At 40.3% G+C, this 14,513-nt stretch overlaps 1 protein-coding gene across 3 annotated transcripts in view; it reads left to right on the top strand.

The window, feature by feature from the left end:
- Positions 1 to 6,634, top strand: part of ZC3HC1 (zinc finger C3HC-type containing 1) — a 31,957-nt gene extending 25,323 nt beyond the window's left edge. For 2 of the 3 annotated variants that reach the window (XM_081284733.1, XM_081284734.1), the window contains 3 exons: positions 2,438 to 2,650; positions 3,249 to 3,455; positions 6,201 to 6,634. In XM_081284733.1, the coding sequence (XP_081140859.1) occupies positions 2,438 to 2,650; positions 3,249 to 3,455; positions 6,201 to 6,269 (489 nt within the window). In that variant the 3' untranslated portion in view covers positions 6,270 to 6,634. Of the gene's footprint in view, positions 1 to 2,437; positions 2,760 to 3,248; positions 3,456 to 6,200 lie in introns of those variants that run through there. The other variant, XM_081284735.1, reaches the window with a different exon arrangement.
- The last annotated feature ends 7,879 nt before the right edge of the window (positions 6,635 to 14,513 follow it).

Here is a 14,513-nt window from a genome sequence, read left to right as displayed (position 1 = left end):
TTCCAGTATTTACTAATGACTCATTCATGATGGGAGGATTTACAGATACTCATATTACTCCCAATCATGTGACTAGATTTAATTATTCTGGCTACAGTGCCAATTAGCTTTGTGTTGGTCACATGATAAACATGCTGGCTGTCTGAAAGTATCATTCGAAGAAAAGACAGCGATTGGTAGACCTAGACTGACAAATAATTCTATTTATGGGGACTTAAAACCTAATACTAGATCAGTAATTAAGATGGGACTTTCCCTAACAAGCCAGTCATTTCTGGAAAACCTCCACCGATACCCCACTGTCCAAATAGTTCTATAATTGAGATCGGCACCTTCCCTAAATGGATGGATTGTGTAAATACCTTTCCTGTACAACATAAGGTGTCTAAAGATAGTGGGTATATTTTAGACTGGTCTCCAAAAATTGATAAGAGACAATTACGAAGAAATTCTGCTATGACACCTACAGGATTTGTTAGTAATATTTTGACTTATAGTGAAGGAGGTGTTCAAAAAGATATTTGGCATTTAGTTGCTGCCTCAGAATATTTACATTTTACTTGTAATAAGTGCAACCTAACCAATTGTATTACTAGGTATAATGGAGGAAAAGGAGTGCTGATACTTCATCAGCCCTCTTTTGTTTTATTACCTGCTAATATTTCAGAGCCATGGTATGCTGATGCTGGTTTACAAGTCTTACAGCAAATTCATGCCCAGCTAACAAGACCTAAATGTGCTATTGGAGTCATAATTGTTGGTGTTTTAGCGCTGGTCTCATTCATTGCCTCAACCGTCTCTGCGTCTCTGACGTTGTCTCAGAATATTCAGCATGCAAAATTTCTTAATAATTTAGCTCAAAATACTTCCAAGGCTCTGCGTAATCAAGTAAATATTGATGAGAAGATTAAGACTAAATTAAATGCCTTAGAGGCGACTGTTATAGACATAGGTAATGAACTTTCAGCCTTAAAATTTAAGGAAAGGCTTAAATGCCATGCTAATTATAAGTATGTATGTGTTACAGCTGCTAAGTACAATGCTTCTCTCTGGGATTGGGAGAAGGTTAAAAACCATTTATTAGGTATTTGGCAAAATAGTAATAATAGCTTGGATATTCTGGAACTTCATCACCATATCCAAGACATTCAAAATAATAGAGCTGATTTTTCAGATCCTTCTTCTTTGGCTAACCAAATATTGAAGGAGTTAAATGGATTCAACCCTGGAAATATTCTTAAACACTCCGCTTGGTACATTATTGGATTATTCTCCTTGCTGTTAATTCTCTTTTGTGTTGTAATCATAGGATGGCGAGTCTTCCAATCAAGGATCCAGAAACTCCAGAGAGTGAACCCCTGCCTCATTGTTAAGAAAAAAAAGGGGCGATATGTGGGAAGCCATTCTGACACGTGATTGGGTGACTCCCGTTAAGGGCCTGAGGCGCTTTGGCTCTGTCGAAGCTTTCCCGACCCTTTCCTGATGAGAGAGCCCATCCATGTGGGGGTGTGCCTGACCACTGACCCCGGGGACCCAATCACTGACCCTGACCTTGGAGTGCAGCTCCCCCTCAACCTTCATTGGATGGAATTCTCCCCTGAATCTCTTGTTCCCCAATAAAAGGCTACTCCCCGGCGTGTTCACTCTCTCTCTCTCCTGCTAGCCCTGAGTAATCTTGCTGCCCTGCTGGGCGGTTAGAGGAGGGAACCAGAGAGGGGAGCCGTCTCGGACCTAGCAATATAAATAAGGTAACTGAGTCTGTGTGTTTTATTTTGATCTCTTCTAACTAACTTTATGCCTAGAACCTCATTAATGAAACCACTGCGCAGGCCGCGTGGTAGAGTTTGTATTATTGATAACTGCCATTCTGACTGGCGTGAAGTGAAATCTTAGTTTTGAGTAGTTTTGATTTGCATTTCTGTAATTACTAGAGATGTTGAACATTTTTTCATATATTTGTTGATCGGATGTACATCTTCTGAGAAGTGTCTGTTTAGCTCCTTAGCACATTTATTAATTGGGCTGTTTGTTTTTTTGGTGTTAAGTTTTTTGAGTTCTTTATATATCCTGGAGACTAGATTATTTTCAATGTACCCATTAAAGATTTTCTCTGAAACCTAATATATTTATAATTTAAACTATAAAATACTTGATTTCATGGTTTTTTTTTAATATTGAACCCTCTTTTATTTTTTAAAGAAAGGAAGGAAGGAAGAGTTATTTTTTTTTAATTTTAATATTTATTTTTTAGTTCTCGGCGGACACAACATCTTTGTTTGTATGTGGTGTTGAGGATCGAACCCGGGGCCGCACGCACGCCAGGCGAGCGTGCTACCGCTTGAGCCACATCCCCAGCCCCGATTTCATATGTTTTAAGAAATACTTCTAGCCATAATTATCAACGTGATGCATGGACTTTCCTTTATTTCCTCTTCAGGTTGAAAAGAGCCCTAGTCCCATTGTCTCCCGAACCCGGAGCTGGGATTCTTCTAGTCCTGTTGATCGGCCTGAGCCGGAGGCAGCCAGCCCCACCACCAGAACCCGGCCAGTGACTCGAAGCATGGGAACAGGAGACTCTGCTGTCCTGGAAGTACCCTCCAGTCCCCTCCGGAAAGCCAAACGAGCTCGCCTCTGCTCTTCCAGCAGCTCAGTGAGTCCACCTTCTCATGTAGCCATCACTGAGCACAAACAGCAGGCTGTGCTCTCACCACGCAGCACTGAGACACAAGCGTGAATCACCCCGGGTCCTCTGGCTAAAGGTAGACTGCGTGAATAGGGTTAAAGATGAAATAGGTGACCAAAGGGAAAAGATTGAAGGGTTTTGTCATTTGTTCCTTTGGGTAGATTCTGGAGAGGTAATAAATATTTGAGGCTAATGGTACAGCAGTGAGGTGGGGGGACAAAGCTGATAAGGTAGTTTGTTTTAACAAAAGGACTGAAAGGAATGGGCTGGGTTTGTGGCTCAGCAGTAGAGCACTCGCTTAGCATGTGTGAGGCCCTGGGTTTGATCCTCAGCACCACATAAAAATAAATAGAGATATTGTGACCAACTACAACTAAAAAATAAATATGAAAAAAAAGGACTGAAAGGAAAATAAAAAGACAGAATTTAAAAGCATTAAAACTAGAAGTGAGGACAATTATGAGATTTTGGACTTTATGACTAATAATATGCCTATAATGATATTCCTCCTTGAAGAGACATAGCATCTGCCCTTCATTAACACTCTCTCTTCCTCCTCCCTCAGGACACATCTTCCCGGAGCTTCTTTGATCCCACCTCTCAGCACAGAGACTGGTGCCCTTGGGTGAATATCACACTTGGCAAAGAATCTAGGGAGAATGATGGAACAGAGCTTGATGCCAGCACCCCAGCAGAGCCGGGCTGGAAGGCAGTGCTGACCATCCTGTTGGCCCACAAACAGTCTAATCAGCCAGCTGAAACAGACTCCATGGTGAGATAAGCTGTTGCCCTGCTTGTATGCAGCACTTGCTCTTTATGGGATAAGCAGCAGCAGTTAGTCCTATAATTAGCACCCTGCCTGCCTTCAGCTTTCCTAAGTTTTGTAGACTTATTCTGATTTATCCTAAAGAAAGGCATGGAAGTGGTCAGTCTTTCTGCGGCTTAGTATATGGCATTCCATCAAATTCTGTTAAGTTCTTTGTTCTCTCAAATAAAATGACTCAAAGTGGAAAAGTAATACAGAAACAGAAATAGATGAATAGGCAGCTGCTGTGGCCTCATGTTGCAGCGCAGCTGCTTTCTCCATCAGTTGCTGTCACTTGCCTTTGGAGCCTGGCCCGATAACTTAGCCTTTGAATCTGTGCTCTGACACCAAGCCAGTTTCTTTCACTCCCTGTATCAGTCAGACATGTGTGTTGGACCATCATTAGCCATCACAGTCATGGCTACTGTGGTTAACAAATGTGGGTACATGCAAAGCCATCGTCAAGAATGAGAGTGATGTGTGTCCTTAGTGTCCACCATGATTCCCTAATGGAGTATTAAGAACTATTTTGTTTTGTTTCCCTTTGCGGACTTACTTTCATATTCGCCTAAAAGTTACTGATCTCTACACCCTCCAAGGTCAAAGCAAAGTAATACCTGCCAGCCAGTGTTCCCAAATTCATGGTTTTGTAGGGTCTTAGGAAGCCACTGGAAGGAGCTGCACTGATGCTTTTTTTGGTACTAGAGATCGAACCCAGGGGCACTCTATCATTGAGCTACATCCCCAGCACTTTTTATTTTTACTTTTTTCTTTTTGAGACCAGGTCTCATTAAGCTGCTGAGTCTGGCTCCCAAGTTGCTGGAATTATGGGAGCATGCTGCCATTCCCAGCTTGTACTGATGCTTAAAGCCCAGCAATGAACAATGTATATTAGTGCCTTTAGAAAATATGTAGATGAATGTGTCCAAGTTTTTGCAGGAAAAAAAAAAAATCACTTCTTTTCAATTTAAAAACTTTTGGAATTGTGTAAAGCTATTTAAAGAAAAATATTTGCCCGACTATTCAATTTGGAGTTATTAAATCTATATTTGCACATAAGTTCTCTCTACTTAGACCTTTAGGAAGTAATATTTTGGCAGTTTTAGTAATAGTTCCCTCTGTTACTGTTATACCAAAAAGAAAGCACACAGGGTTAGGTTTTTCATTCGTTTGTAGAAAACGTTGGCCTCATAATTGGCCCTGGATTCTGGGGCTCTTAGAATTCTTTTTAGTAGCATGTCTTTTAATCTTCCCACCAGCTGCTATGACTGGGTGAAACAAAGCTTGATGGGGCTATGGTGAAGGAGCTTGATGTTGGAAAAAGTTTATACTATTTTTTTTTCAACTTTGTTTCTTTCAGTTTTTTTTTTTTTTAAGAGAGAGGGAGAGAGAGAGAGAGAGAGAATTTTTAATATTTATTTTTTAGTTCTCGGCAGACACAACATCTTTGTTTGTATGTGGTGCTGAGGATCGAACCCGGGCCGCACGCATGCCAGGCGAGCGCGCTACCGCTTGAGCCACATCCCCAGTCCCATCTTTGAGTTTTTTACTAAACTAAATTCCCTTAGTTCCTTGAGTCAGAGCTCAAACTTTTCCTCCTGGATCCTCGTTTTATTGAAAATTTCATCCCACAAAGAGGAAAGGAAAACAGTAGAAATGCTATCTTATATGAGAAACTGGAGGTTATTTTATGGCTCATCTTACTAAATATTCTTTGTTCTCTTACTGAAGTTCTTGCTGTGTGAAATATCTGCTCTTTATTATCTCAAAGACAGAACCAAGTGTTCTGATTTACTGAGAACTTTTATCTTCTAATGAATTGCTTTGTCTCCTGTAACACTATTTCTCAGAATCTCAGAGCACTTGATAGGTATGATCTAGTGGCAATAAGAGTCTTCCTATTTTTAGCTCTGCTGGCTAAAAATGAAGCTGAGAAAGTCAAGGTCATAGTTTAGACTCTTAGGGGTTATTCAACTTTATTTCCTGGCCTTGGATTATACTGTTAATCCCAAGTAGGTAGGTTCCAGGTAAATTTGAATCCTGTTCACAAGAAATAATGAACTTGGGCCATTTGAACATCACGGATTTTTTAAAAAATGCAAAATGAATGTGTGCTCTATTAATGGTAGGTCAGAAGTGTCATCATCACATAGAAAGATTAGACACTTAGAAAAGATGATGAGCCATGTTTGTTGCCTCAGTTTGTTAAAAGCAGTCTGACAGTAGAACAAAGGCTTCTTGATTTCATTTAATCTTAACTGTACATTATAGCATATTATAAAATGGGTTTGTATTCAGTCCTAGATATATTTTGATCATTGTAGAAGAAATTTATAGATTCTGATACTGCAGAGTCTAAAAAAAAATAGTGTAAACTTTTTTTTTTTTTTTTGAAGGGAGAGAAGTGGGCATCTTTTTTTTTTTTTTTTTTTTGAGAATTTTAATATTTATTTTTTAGTTTTCGGCGGACACAACATCTTTGTTTGTATGTAGTGCTGAGGATTGAACCCAGGCCGCACGCACGCCAGGCGAGCGCGCTATCGCTTGAGCCACATCCCCAGCCCTAGTGTAAACTTTTTTCCAACATCACACTCGTTCACCCCAGCCCCCTTAAGCTTTGTGTTGTCTAGTTAGATAAAACTGTTATGTATTATTTGTTATTTGTCTCTATAAAAGAATTTAATCCTAATAATAATCTTTTTCTACCAATAGAGTCTCTCTGAAAAATCAAGAAAAGTATTCCGAATATTCCGACAGTGGGAATCTTTATGCTCATCCTGAAGCTACTCTACCCTGTTCCTGGAGAAAACTGAAATGAGAGTGACTTTTTGAAAAATAAAACCTGAATTTTCTTTGGGTCAGCTGATACTGTTTTTCTCCATTCTGGTTTAATTATAAAGAGCCCCTGCCATTGCAGAGGTAGTGAGCGTCAACGATCTGCATGTTTAACAGGAGACCCATTTCCCTGTGGGGATGTGGACAGGATAAGGTACTGCAAACCCAGTTCTATTAAAGGACTGTGAGGCTACAAAACTAGATGGAAGACCCAGGAACATGCATTTCAGCAGCTTCAGTGTGGGCAGTGTTTCAAGGACTGTATATCCCAGGATTTGACAGTGTGTGTTATTAAAGTATTTGCCAAGATGCTTCGATGCTCAAGATTGTTTTCTCCCTTGCCTGGTAGGCTGGAAAAAGCTTAGGTGATATTATCAAGAGTTAAACTGTGGGCTGGGCATGGTGGCCCACACCTTTACACAGGAGACTGAGGCAGGAAGATTGCAAGTTCAAGGCCAGCCTGGGCAACTTAGCAAGATCCTCCACAGCTTAGAACCTGTGTCAAAATAAAAAGGCCAAGGGACATAGCTCTGCATTAGAGTATCACTGGGTTCAGTCCCAAGTACTGCCTTCCCTCCCCCCCAAAAATAGAGTCAAACTGGGTTTTCAGAGTGGATACAAAACCTGAAATTTATTTGTAATTCCAGTCAAAGAGGTATAGTCTTTTTTAAACTGGAAGCAAGGTGGTTTCATTCTGTTACCAGGACTCCTGGTGTGATGCAGTGTAAGGTAAGCTTATTTTCTCCTCACCTTAACCTTAACAGAGTAAGAGAATGGAAGGAGGCTAGGAAAAAATACCCAGAAGAGGCCCCTCATGTGCTGTCTAATGCCTGGTTCCCCGGACTGGGCACCCCAAGCCTTTTTCCCTGCTTGTGAGGCTCATCAGTCTCTGTAGTAGGGAAGAGTGACCTGAACCTGACCCATCTAAATACAGCTGCCTGCTGATAAAGTGACCATAAGCTATTAGAGGCTGGAAAGAATTCTCTGATATGTTATACTTTAGTAATGTTGATTTATTTTATGGCTCACCTTTTTTTGGGGGGTGGGGGGAAGGCTTGCTAGGGATTAAACTCAGGGGTGCTCAACCCCTAAGCCACATCCTCAGCCCTTTTTTATTTTTTATTTTGAGGCAGGGTCTTGAGTTGTTTAGGGCTTTGCTACGTTTCTTGAGGCTGGCCTTTAACTTGTGATTCTTCTGCCTCAGCCACCTGAGTCAGATGTCAGGTTTATAGGCGTGTGCCACCATGCTTGGCCTTTTTTTTTTTTTTTTTTTCATAGTTACTGGGGATTGAACCTAGGAACACTCTCCCTCTGATCCATGTCCCCAACCCTTTTAATTTTTTGAGACAGAATCTCACCAAGTTGCCCTGGCTGGCCTCAGACTCAAAATCCTCCTACCTGAGCTTCCTAAGTGGTTGGGGTTACAGGCATGTGTCACCACATCTGGTTTATATCTTTATTTTTAAACTAAAGTGATTTAAAGAAAATAACATTAATATTTTATCCATACTATACTTTGGCTTATCTCTCTAAAAAATACACCTTTCCCCTTACAAATTACACCAAACAAAAATTAATAATCCCTGGGAGCTGGTTGCAGTGGTACATTCCTGTAATCCCAGCGATTTGAGAGACTGAGGAAAGAAGGATCACAAGTTCAAGGCCAGCCCCAGGAATTTAAAAAGACCCTGTTTCAAATTAAAAAAAAAATAAAAAGGACTAGGGATGTAGCTCAGTATTAAAGCACCCCTGGAGTTTCCCCAGTACCACACACAAAAAGTAATTATCCATGAATATCATATAATACCAATCTATATTCAAAATTCCTAATTGTGAGGCTGAGTTGTAGCTCAGTGGCAGAGCACCTGCCTAGTAAATATGAAACTCTTTGAGTTCAATTCCCAGCACCAAAAGAAAGTTCTTGGGCTATGGCTATAGCTCAGTTGGTAGAGTACTTGCCTTACATGCACAAAGCCCTGGGTTCAATCCCCAGCACTACCAAAAAAAAAAAAAAAGACTTATTTTTTCTAAACATGTTCTTTATATATCTGATTTGTCCAAATCAGGATTGTGTATTGTATAATTCTCTTTAGACTTTAACTCCTTATATTATCAGATTTTAAATTCATCATTTCTTTTTTCTTAAAATCTCCCACCTCTTTTTTTTTTTAATTTCTTACATATATGACTCACGCCTCTTTTTATTTTTATGTGGTGCTGAGGATCAAACCCAGTGCCTCAGATGTGCTAGGTAAGTACTCTACCACTGAGCTACAAATTCATCATTTCTAATTCTAATTTTTAGAATGGTAAACAGTTGGGTTTTTTTTTTTAATTTTCAATATTTATTTTCTAGTTCTCGGCGGACACAACATCCTTGTTAGTATGTGGTGCTGAGGATCGAACCCGGGCCGCACGCATGCCAGGCGAGCGCGCTACCGCTTGAGCCACATCCCCAGCCTCTTTTTTTATATCATTTTGGATACAGGGTCTCACTAAGTTGCCCTTGGACTTGCAATCCTCCTGCCTCAGCCTCCCAGGTAGCTAGGATTAAAGTCATGTGCCACAATGTGTGGCTTCTAGGTAATAATTGTTCTTAAGGAGTGGTATAGAATCATTAATATAAGGTAGCCATGTGGACTTTAAATCTTAGATTCAGGCTTTATTAATGTGAGTAGTTTTTAAGTCTTTCCACTGTAAATTTTTAATTTATACTCCCTCCAAAAAGTACTTACATTTCTTTAAAATAGGCAAAACTTCACGTTTTTGTGTTTATTTTTTATCATAAATGGAAGCAGACTGAGATTTGCTGTAATTTAAGAAACATTGGGGGGCTGGGGATGTGGCTCAAGTGGTAGCGCGCTCGCCTGGCATGCGTGCGGCCAGGGTACGATCCTCAGCACCACATACCAACAAAGATGTTGTGTTCGCCGAGAACTAAAAAATAAATATTAAAAAAAAATTCTCTCTCTCTCTCTCTCTCTCTCTCTCTCTCTCTCTCTCTCTCTCTCTCTAAAAAAAGAAAAAGAAAAAGAAACATTGGGTCTCCTGTGTGTGTGAGGCACCATGGGAGCCATCATAAATGAATGACTACCTAGTTTCTATCTTCAAGAAGTTTATAGTCTGGGCCAGAAGATAAAAATGTTGTTTGGATATACAGATGTCACACAAGACAAACTGTGCCAAATACTCTAGAAGTATAAAAGTCAAGGGAGTTAATGTACATTATGGAATTGCAGAGAATTTCAGTGAAAGTAGATTTGAACTGCACCTGAGAGTGTAGTGAGAAATGGAGGCTCCATGAGAACAGGAACCTTGGGCTGGGGATGTGGCTCAAGCGGTAGCGCGCTCGCCTGGCATGCCTGCAACCCGGGTTCGATCCTCAGCACCACATACCAACAAAGATGTTGTGTCCGCCGAGAACTGAAAAATAAATATTAAAAAAACTCTCTCTCCTCTCTCCCTCTCTCACTCTTAAAAAAAAAAAAAAAAAGAACAGGAACCTTGTCTATCATAATCTCAACATGTAGAACAATACCTGTGGCAAATGGTGAACATTCAATAAAAAAAGGACATTAGAGGTTGAAGGAACACTGAGCAAATAAGCAGAGTGTAGGACATGTTCCAGAAAGTGCAGGTGTTCTGCTAATGACTAGAGACTTGGGCTGAATAGAGGAAAGAGGCAGAGAATGGTAGTTGGACCAGTTTGAAGTCTTGTATGTTATACAAGGAAGTTTGAACTTGGTTCTGTAGGGAAAGAAGATCTTGAGGAATTTTTGAGCAGAGGAATGACATTAGTTCTTCGAAAGCTAATTCTGGTCCCTCTGAATATCTTGCATTAGGGGAGTCAGGAAGGATTAAGGGAGGTGTGTAGGCAGTGGCCTGGTAATGGTAGTAGAACATGATTTGATAGAAATGTCAGAAGTGCCTCCAATATGATTGGTGTGCGTATAAGGAAAAGGAGAAAAATCAAAGGTGATCTTCAAGTTGTGGCCTAACCAATCAAGATAGAGAACTAGGTGGGAAGGGAAGATAGTTGTTTTTCTTTTAATCTGTTAAATTCAGTATATCTGAAATGCTTTTCTGCAGTTCAGGGAGAATGATTTGATGTGTTGAAATCAAGGAACATGCCAGGCAGTGGCGCACATCTGTAATTCCAGCTGCTCAGGAGGCTGAGGTGAGAAGATCGTGAGCTCAAAGCCAGCCTAAGCAACTTACTGAGGTCCTAAGCAACTCAATGAGACTGTCTCTAAATCAAATTTAAAAAAAGGCTGGGGATGTGGCTCAGTGGTTGAGTATCTCTGGGATCAATCCCTTGTACCAAAAACAACAAACAAACAAGGAACATCAGTCCAAAGGCTCATCATCTATAGGGCTGTGCAGAGTGAAGCTCTCAACATTGTTTTCTTAAAGCCAGCCTGTCTTGGTCCCCAATGTGGAAGTATTGGCAGGTGGTACCTTTGAGAGGTATTTGGGTCTATTAAGAGGAATTAATGCTTTCCTCACAGGAGTGAGTTCACACTGTCCTGGGACTGGCTAGGTTACTGCAAGAATGAGTGGTTATGATATAAGTTTGGCTTCCTTGCTTCTTTCTTGCTTCCTCTTCCAATGTGTGTCCCTTCCACATGACCCCTCCATGTAATGCTATCCACCATGAGCCCCCCCACGGGAATTTAATGCTGTGCTGTGTCCTCAGACCTCCAGAACTAAGAGCTCAATAAACTTTTATTTACTTATTTGTTTATTTATTTGCAGTCCTGGGATTGAATTTAGGGCCTTGAAATGCTATGCAGATGTTCAACCTCTAAGTTACATCTCCCACCCCTATTTTTATTTTATTTTGAAACAGTGTCAGTCTCACCAAGTTGCCCAGGCTGCTCCTGAACTTGTGATCCTCCTGCCTCAGCCTCCCAAATAATAAACCTCTTTTCTTTATGAAGTAACCAGTCTGCATATGACGTACCCAGTCTACAGAATTTTGTTATAGCAACGAAAACCAAGACTTTAATTTTCTACAAAGGTGTTGTAAGTCAACCTGTTAAGAGATGTAGCTAACTTGTATTACCTACAATAAGTACATTATGGGATACTGTGTAATCTGGGTTAATTTGTTCCCTCCTAGTAAACAAAAATTTCAAAACCTTCCTCTTTGCCTCCCAGACCAGCACCTTCTTTTGCAGCATGGTAAGTATCAGTGATAAGGTATCTTGAAGACCCCCTGATATTCAAGGTTATTTAGAGCCCCCCCTCTTTACCCAGTTATCCCAGTCTTCAGAATCTTCTTTCATTTTTTTTTTCACTGAGCCTCTAGAATTCCAACAAAAGTTGTAATTCTCATCCAAATCAACTTTTTTTTTTCAGAGAGGAAGACTGAATCTCATATTTAATAACTAACTCTGCCATAGCTAGAATATGGCAGAGCTGCACTTCACTTGCTCTTTCCAGCCTCATGTTCTTTCTGTTACAGTACAGCTGGGATGATCTTCAAGCACTATGATTCTGACTTTCCTTTCCCAAGCTCAAAGTTGAATTCTTCCTCTTACAATAGAAATACCTTACAACCACTCATGGGATGTAAGCATCTTGGCTCTTTTTAGATGTTTAATAAATAGACTTTGCAAGTGGGGCATTTGGGTGGGGGGGCTTTAGGGGGACTTCCTTGTGAACTCATTACACTCAGATCAGTTGTGGCTGCCTCCAAACCAGCTTTCTATCCCTTCCACCCTATCCCTTCTTAGGCACTAAGAGCTGCATGTGCAGCTTGACCAACAACAAAAGTGCAGATGCTTCCTCCTCCAGTTTGCCTTTCTATTTTTAGTTATATTCCTATTCTCAGTTTTCTTTGGCTTTTTATAGCTGTCATCTGGGTCAGTTGACCCATGCTCTCAGAAAAGAATATTACACTTGAGCCCTTTAATGAGAGACCATTCATTCCATCTTTAGCCATGTTCTCTTTTCTCTCATTGCTCCCTGGCTACAATTGTAGCGATTTCTACCTTTTTTTAATAATTTTATTTCATTTATTTTTATGTGGTAGGAAAGATCAAACCCAGTGCCTCATACTTGAGGGGCATGTGCTCCACCACTGACTACAACCCCATCCCTAATAACTTCTCTTTTTTAAAATATTTTATTTTTTAGTTTTCGGCGGGCACAACATCTTTGTTGGTATGTGGTGCTGAGGATCGAACCCGGGCCACACGCATGCCAGGTGAGCGCGCTACCGCTTGAGCCACATCCCCAGCCCGCAATTTCTACTTTCTATCCACAGTACCTCTGGTTGAATTGACTGTTGTGTAGCTGAGGCTGGTAAAGAGAAAAGGGACTATATAAAGGCCTCTGGACCTTTGGAAATTTAGTCTTTTATTTAAGATTCAAATCATTCTAAGAATATACTTGTCAGCCTCCTGTACTCTATCTGCTAGCTACTGATATCCCAGAAGGCAGATAGAGGAAAACTAACTATTTCCCATGGCAGGTCAGCAAAGTCCTCAAGGGTATGGAAATAGGAGCCTAAAATGAGAGGCCTAGAAGGGATCCAAGATTCACCTCCAAGCCAGATACAGAGGCACATGCCTGTAATCCCAACTTCTCTGGAGGTAGATAATTTTGAAGCTAGCCTGAACAACTTAGCAAGACCCCTGCCTCAAAATAAAATTTTGTTTATTGAAAAAAATTTTTTTAAGTTGTACATGGACACAATAACAATACCTTTGTTTTATTTATTTTATGTGGTGCTGAGGATCAAACCCAGTGTCTCACACATGCTAGGCAAGTGCTCTACCACTAAGCCACAACCCCAGCCCTTGTTTATTTATTTTTATTTCTTGTTGAGGTACTGGAGATTGAATCCAGGGGTGCTCTACCACTAAGCTACATTCCAGGATCTTTTTATTTTTTATTTTGAGAAGGTCTCACTAAGCTTCTCAGGGCCTTGTTACATTACTGAGACTGACCTGGAATTGGTGACCCTTCTGCCTTAACCTCCCAAGTTTGTAGGAGTACAGGCATTCACCACCATGCCCTGCAGCCTGGTAGTAATCCTATGAGATGGGTTCAATTACTATTCCTTTTTTACAAATGAGGAAGTTAAAGCATAAGTTAATTACTTTGCTCAAGGTCACCTACCCAGTAGGTGAGGGCCAGGATTCAAACTCAAGCCATCTTCCTCCAAAGCCTGTGTTCCTAACACTATTCTTAATGCCTCCTGACCAAGGATATATTTCAAAAGAAGAAAAGGCATATGTATGATGATCTTAATACACTGTTACTGATAATAAATTGAAAATAACCTAAACATCTAAAACAGTTGATTACAGAATATGTATGTGGAATCTAATTCAAACCATTAAAATGATCATTGTAATTGATAATGCAGCAATGTGGACAACTTTTTGTGATATATGTGAAAAACAACCATGACAAGAGGACAATACAAAGGCTGGGGTTGTAGCTTGGTAGTAGATCTTTTGCCTACTATACACAAGAATTTTAGTTTTGCAAGATGAAAAGGTTCTAGAAATCTGTTACACAATACACATATAGTTAACACTGCTAAGGTGGGGACTAGGGATGTACTCAGTGGTAGAGCATTTGCCTAGAATGTGCAAAGCCTGGAGGGAAAAAAAAAAAGATGATCTTAGTTTTGTTTTGTTTTGTTTTGTTTGGGCAGTACTGGAGATTGAACCCAGGGCTTTATACATGTGAGGCAAGCACTCTACCACTGAGTTACATCCCCAAACTTTTGTATTTTATTTTGAGACAGGATCTTGCTAAGGTGCCCAGGCTGGCCTCCTACCTGAGCCTCCAGAGCGGCTGGGATTATAGGTGTGCACCACCACATCCAGCTTACAATAGTAAATTTTTTATATGTTCTTTACCATAATAAGGAAAATAGAAATGGCCTAACTTGTTATATACATGGAACAAGATTATTTCCCTTAATCCTTCAGTTTAGGCTTGGACAGCATCATTTGTCATATCTTCTTTCTTTTTTTTTTAACATTTTTTTTAGTTGTAGATAGACAAAACTTTACTTATTTTATGTAGTGCTAAGGATCGAACCCAGTGCCTCACATGTGCTAGACAAGCCCTGAGCCACAACCTCAGCCCATTATCATCATCCCTTCTTTCTCTTGACATGTCTTATTGTCTGCTCTGACACCTACCTGTAGTCATGGTCTTGACTAC

This window comes from Spermophilus citellus (genome assembly GCF_964194105.1).
Source record: "Spermophilus citellus genome assembly, chromosome: 3".
Classification (NCBI taxonomy): domain Eukaryota; kingdom Metazoa; phylum Chordata; class Mammalia; order Rodentia; family Sciuridae; genus Spermophilus; species Spermophilus citellus.
Note: the sequence above shows the minus strand (reverse complement) of the source record. Positions and strands in the feature narration are given on the sequence as shown.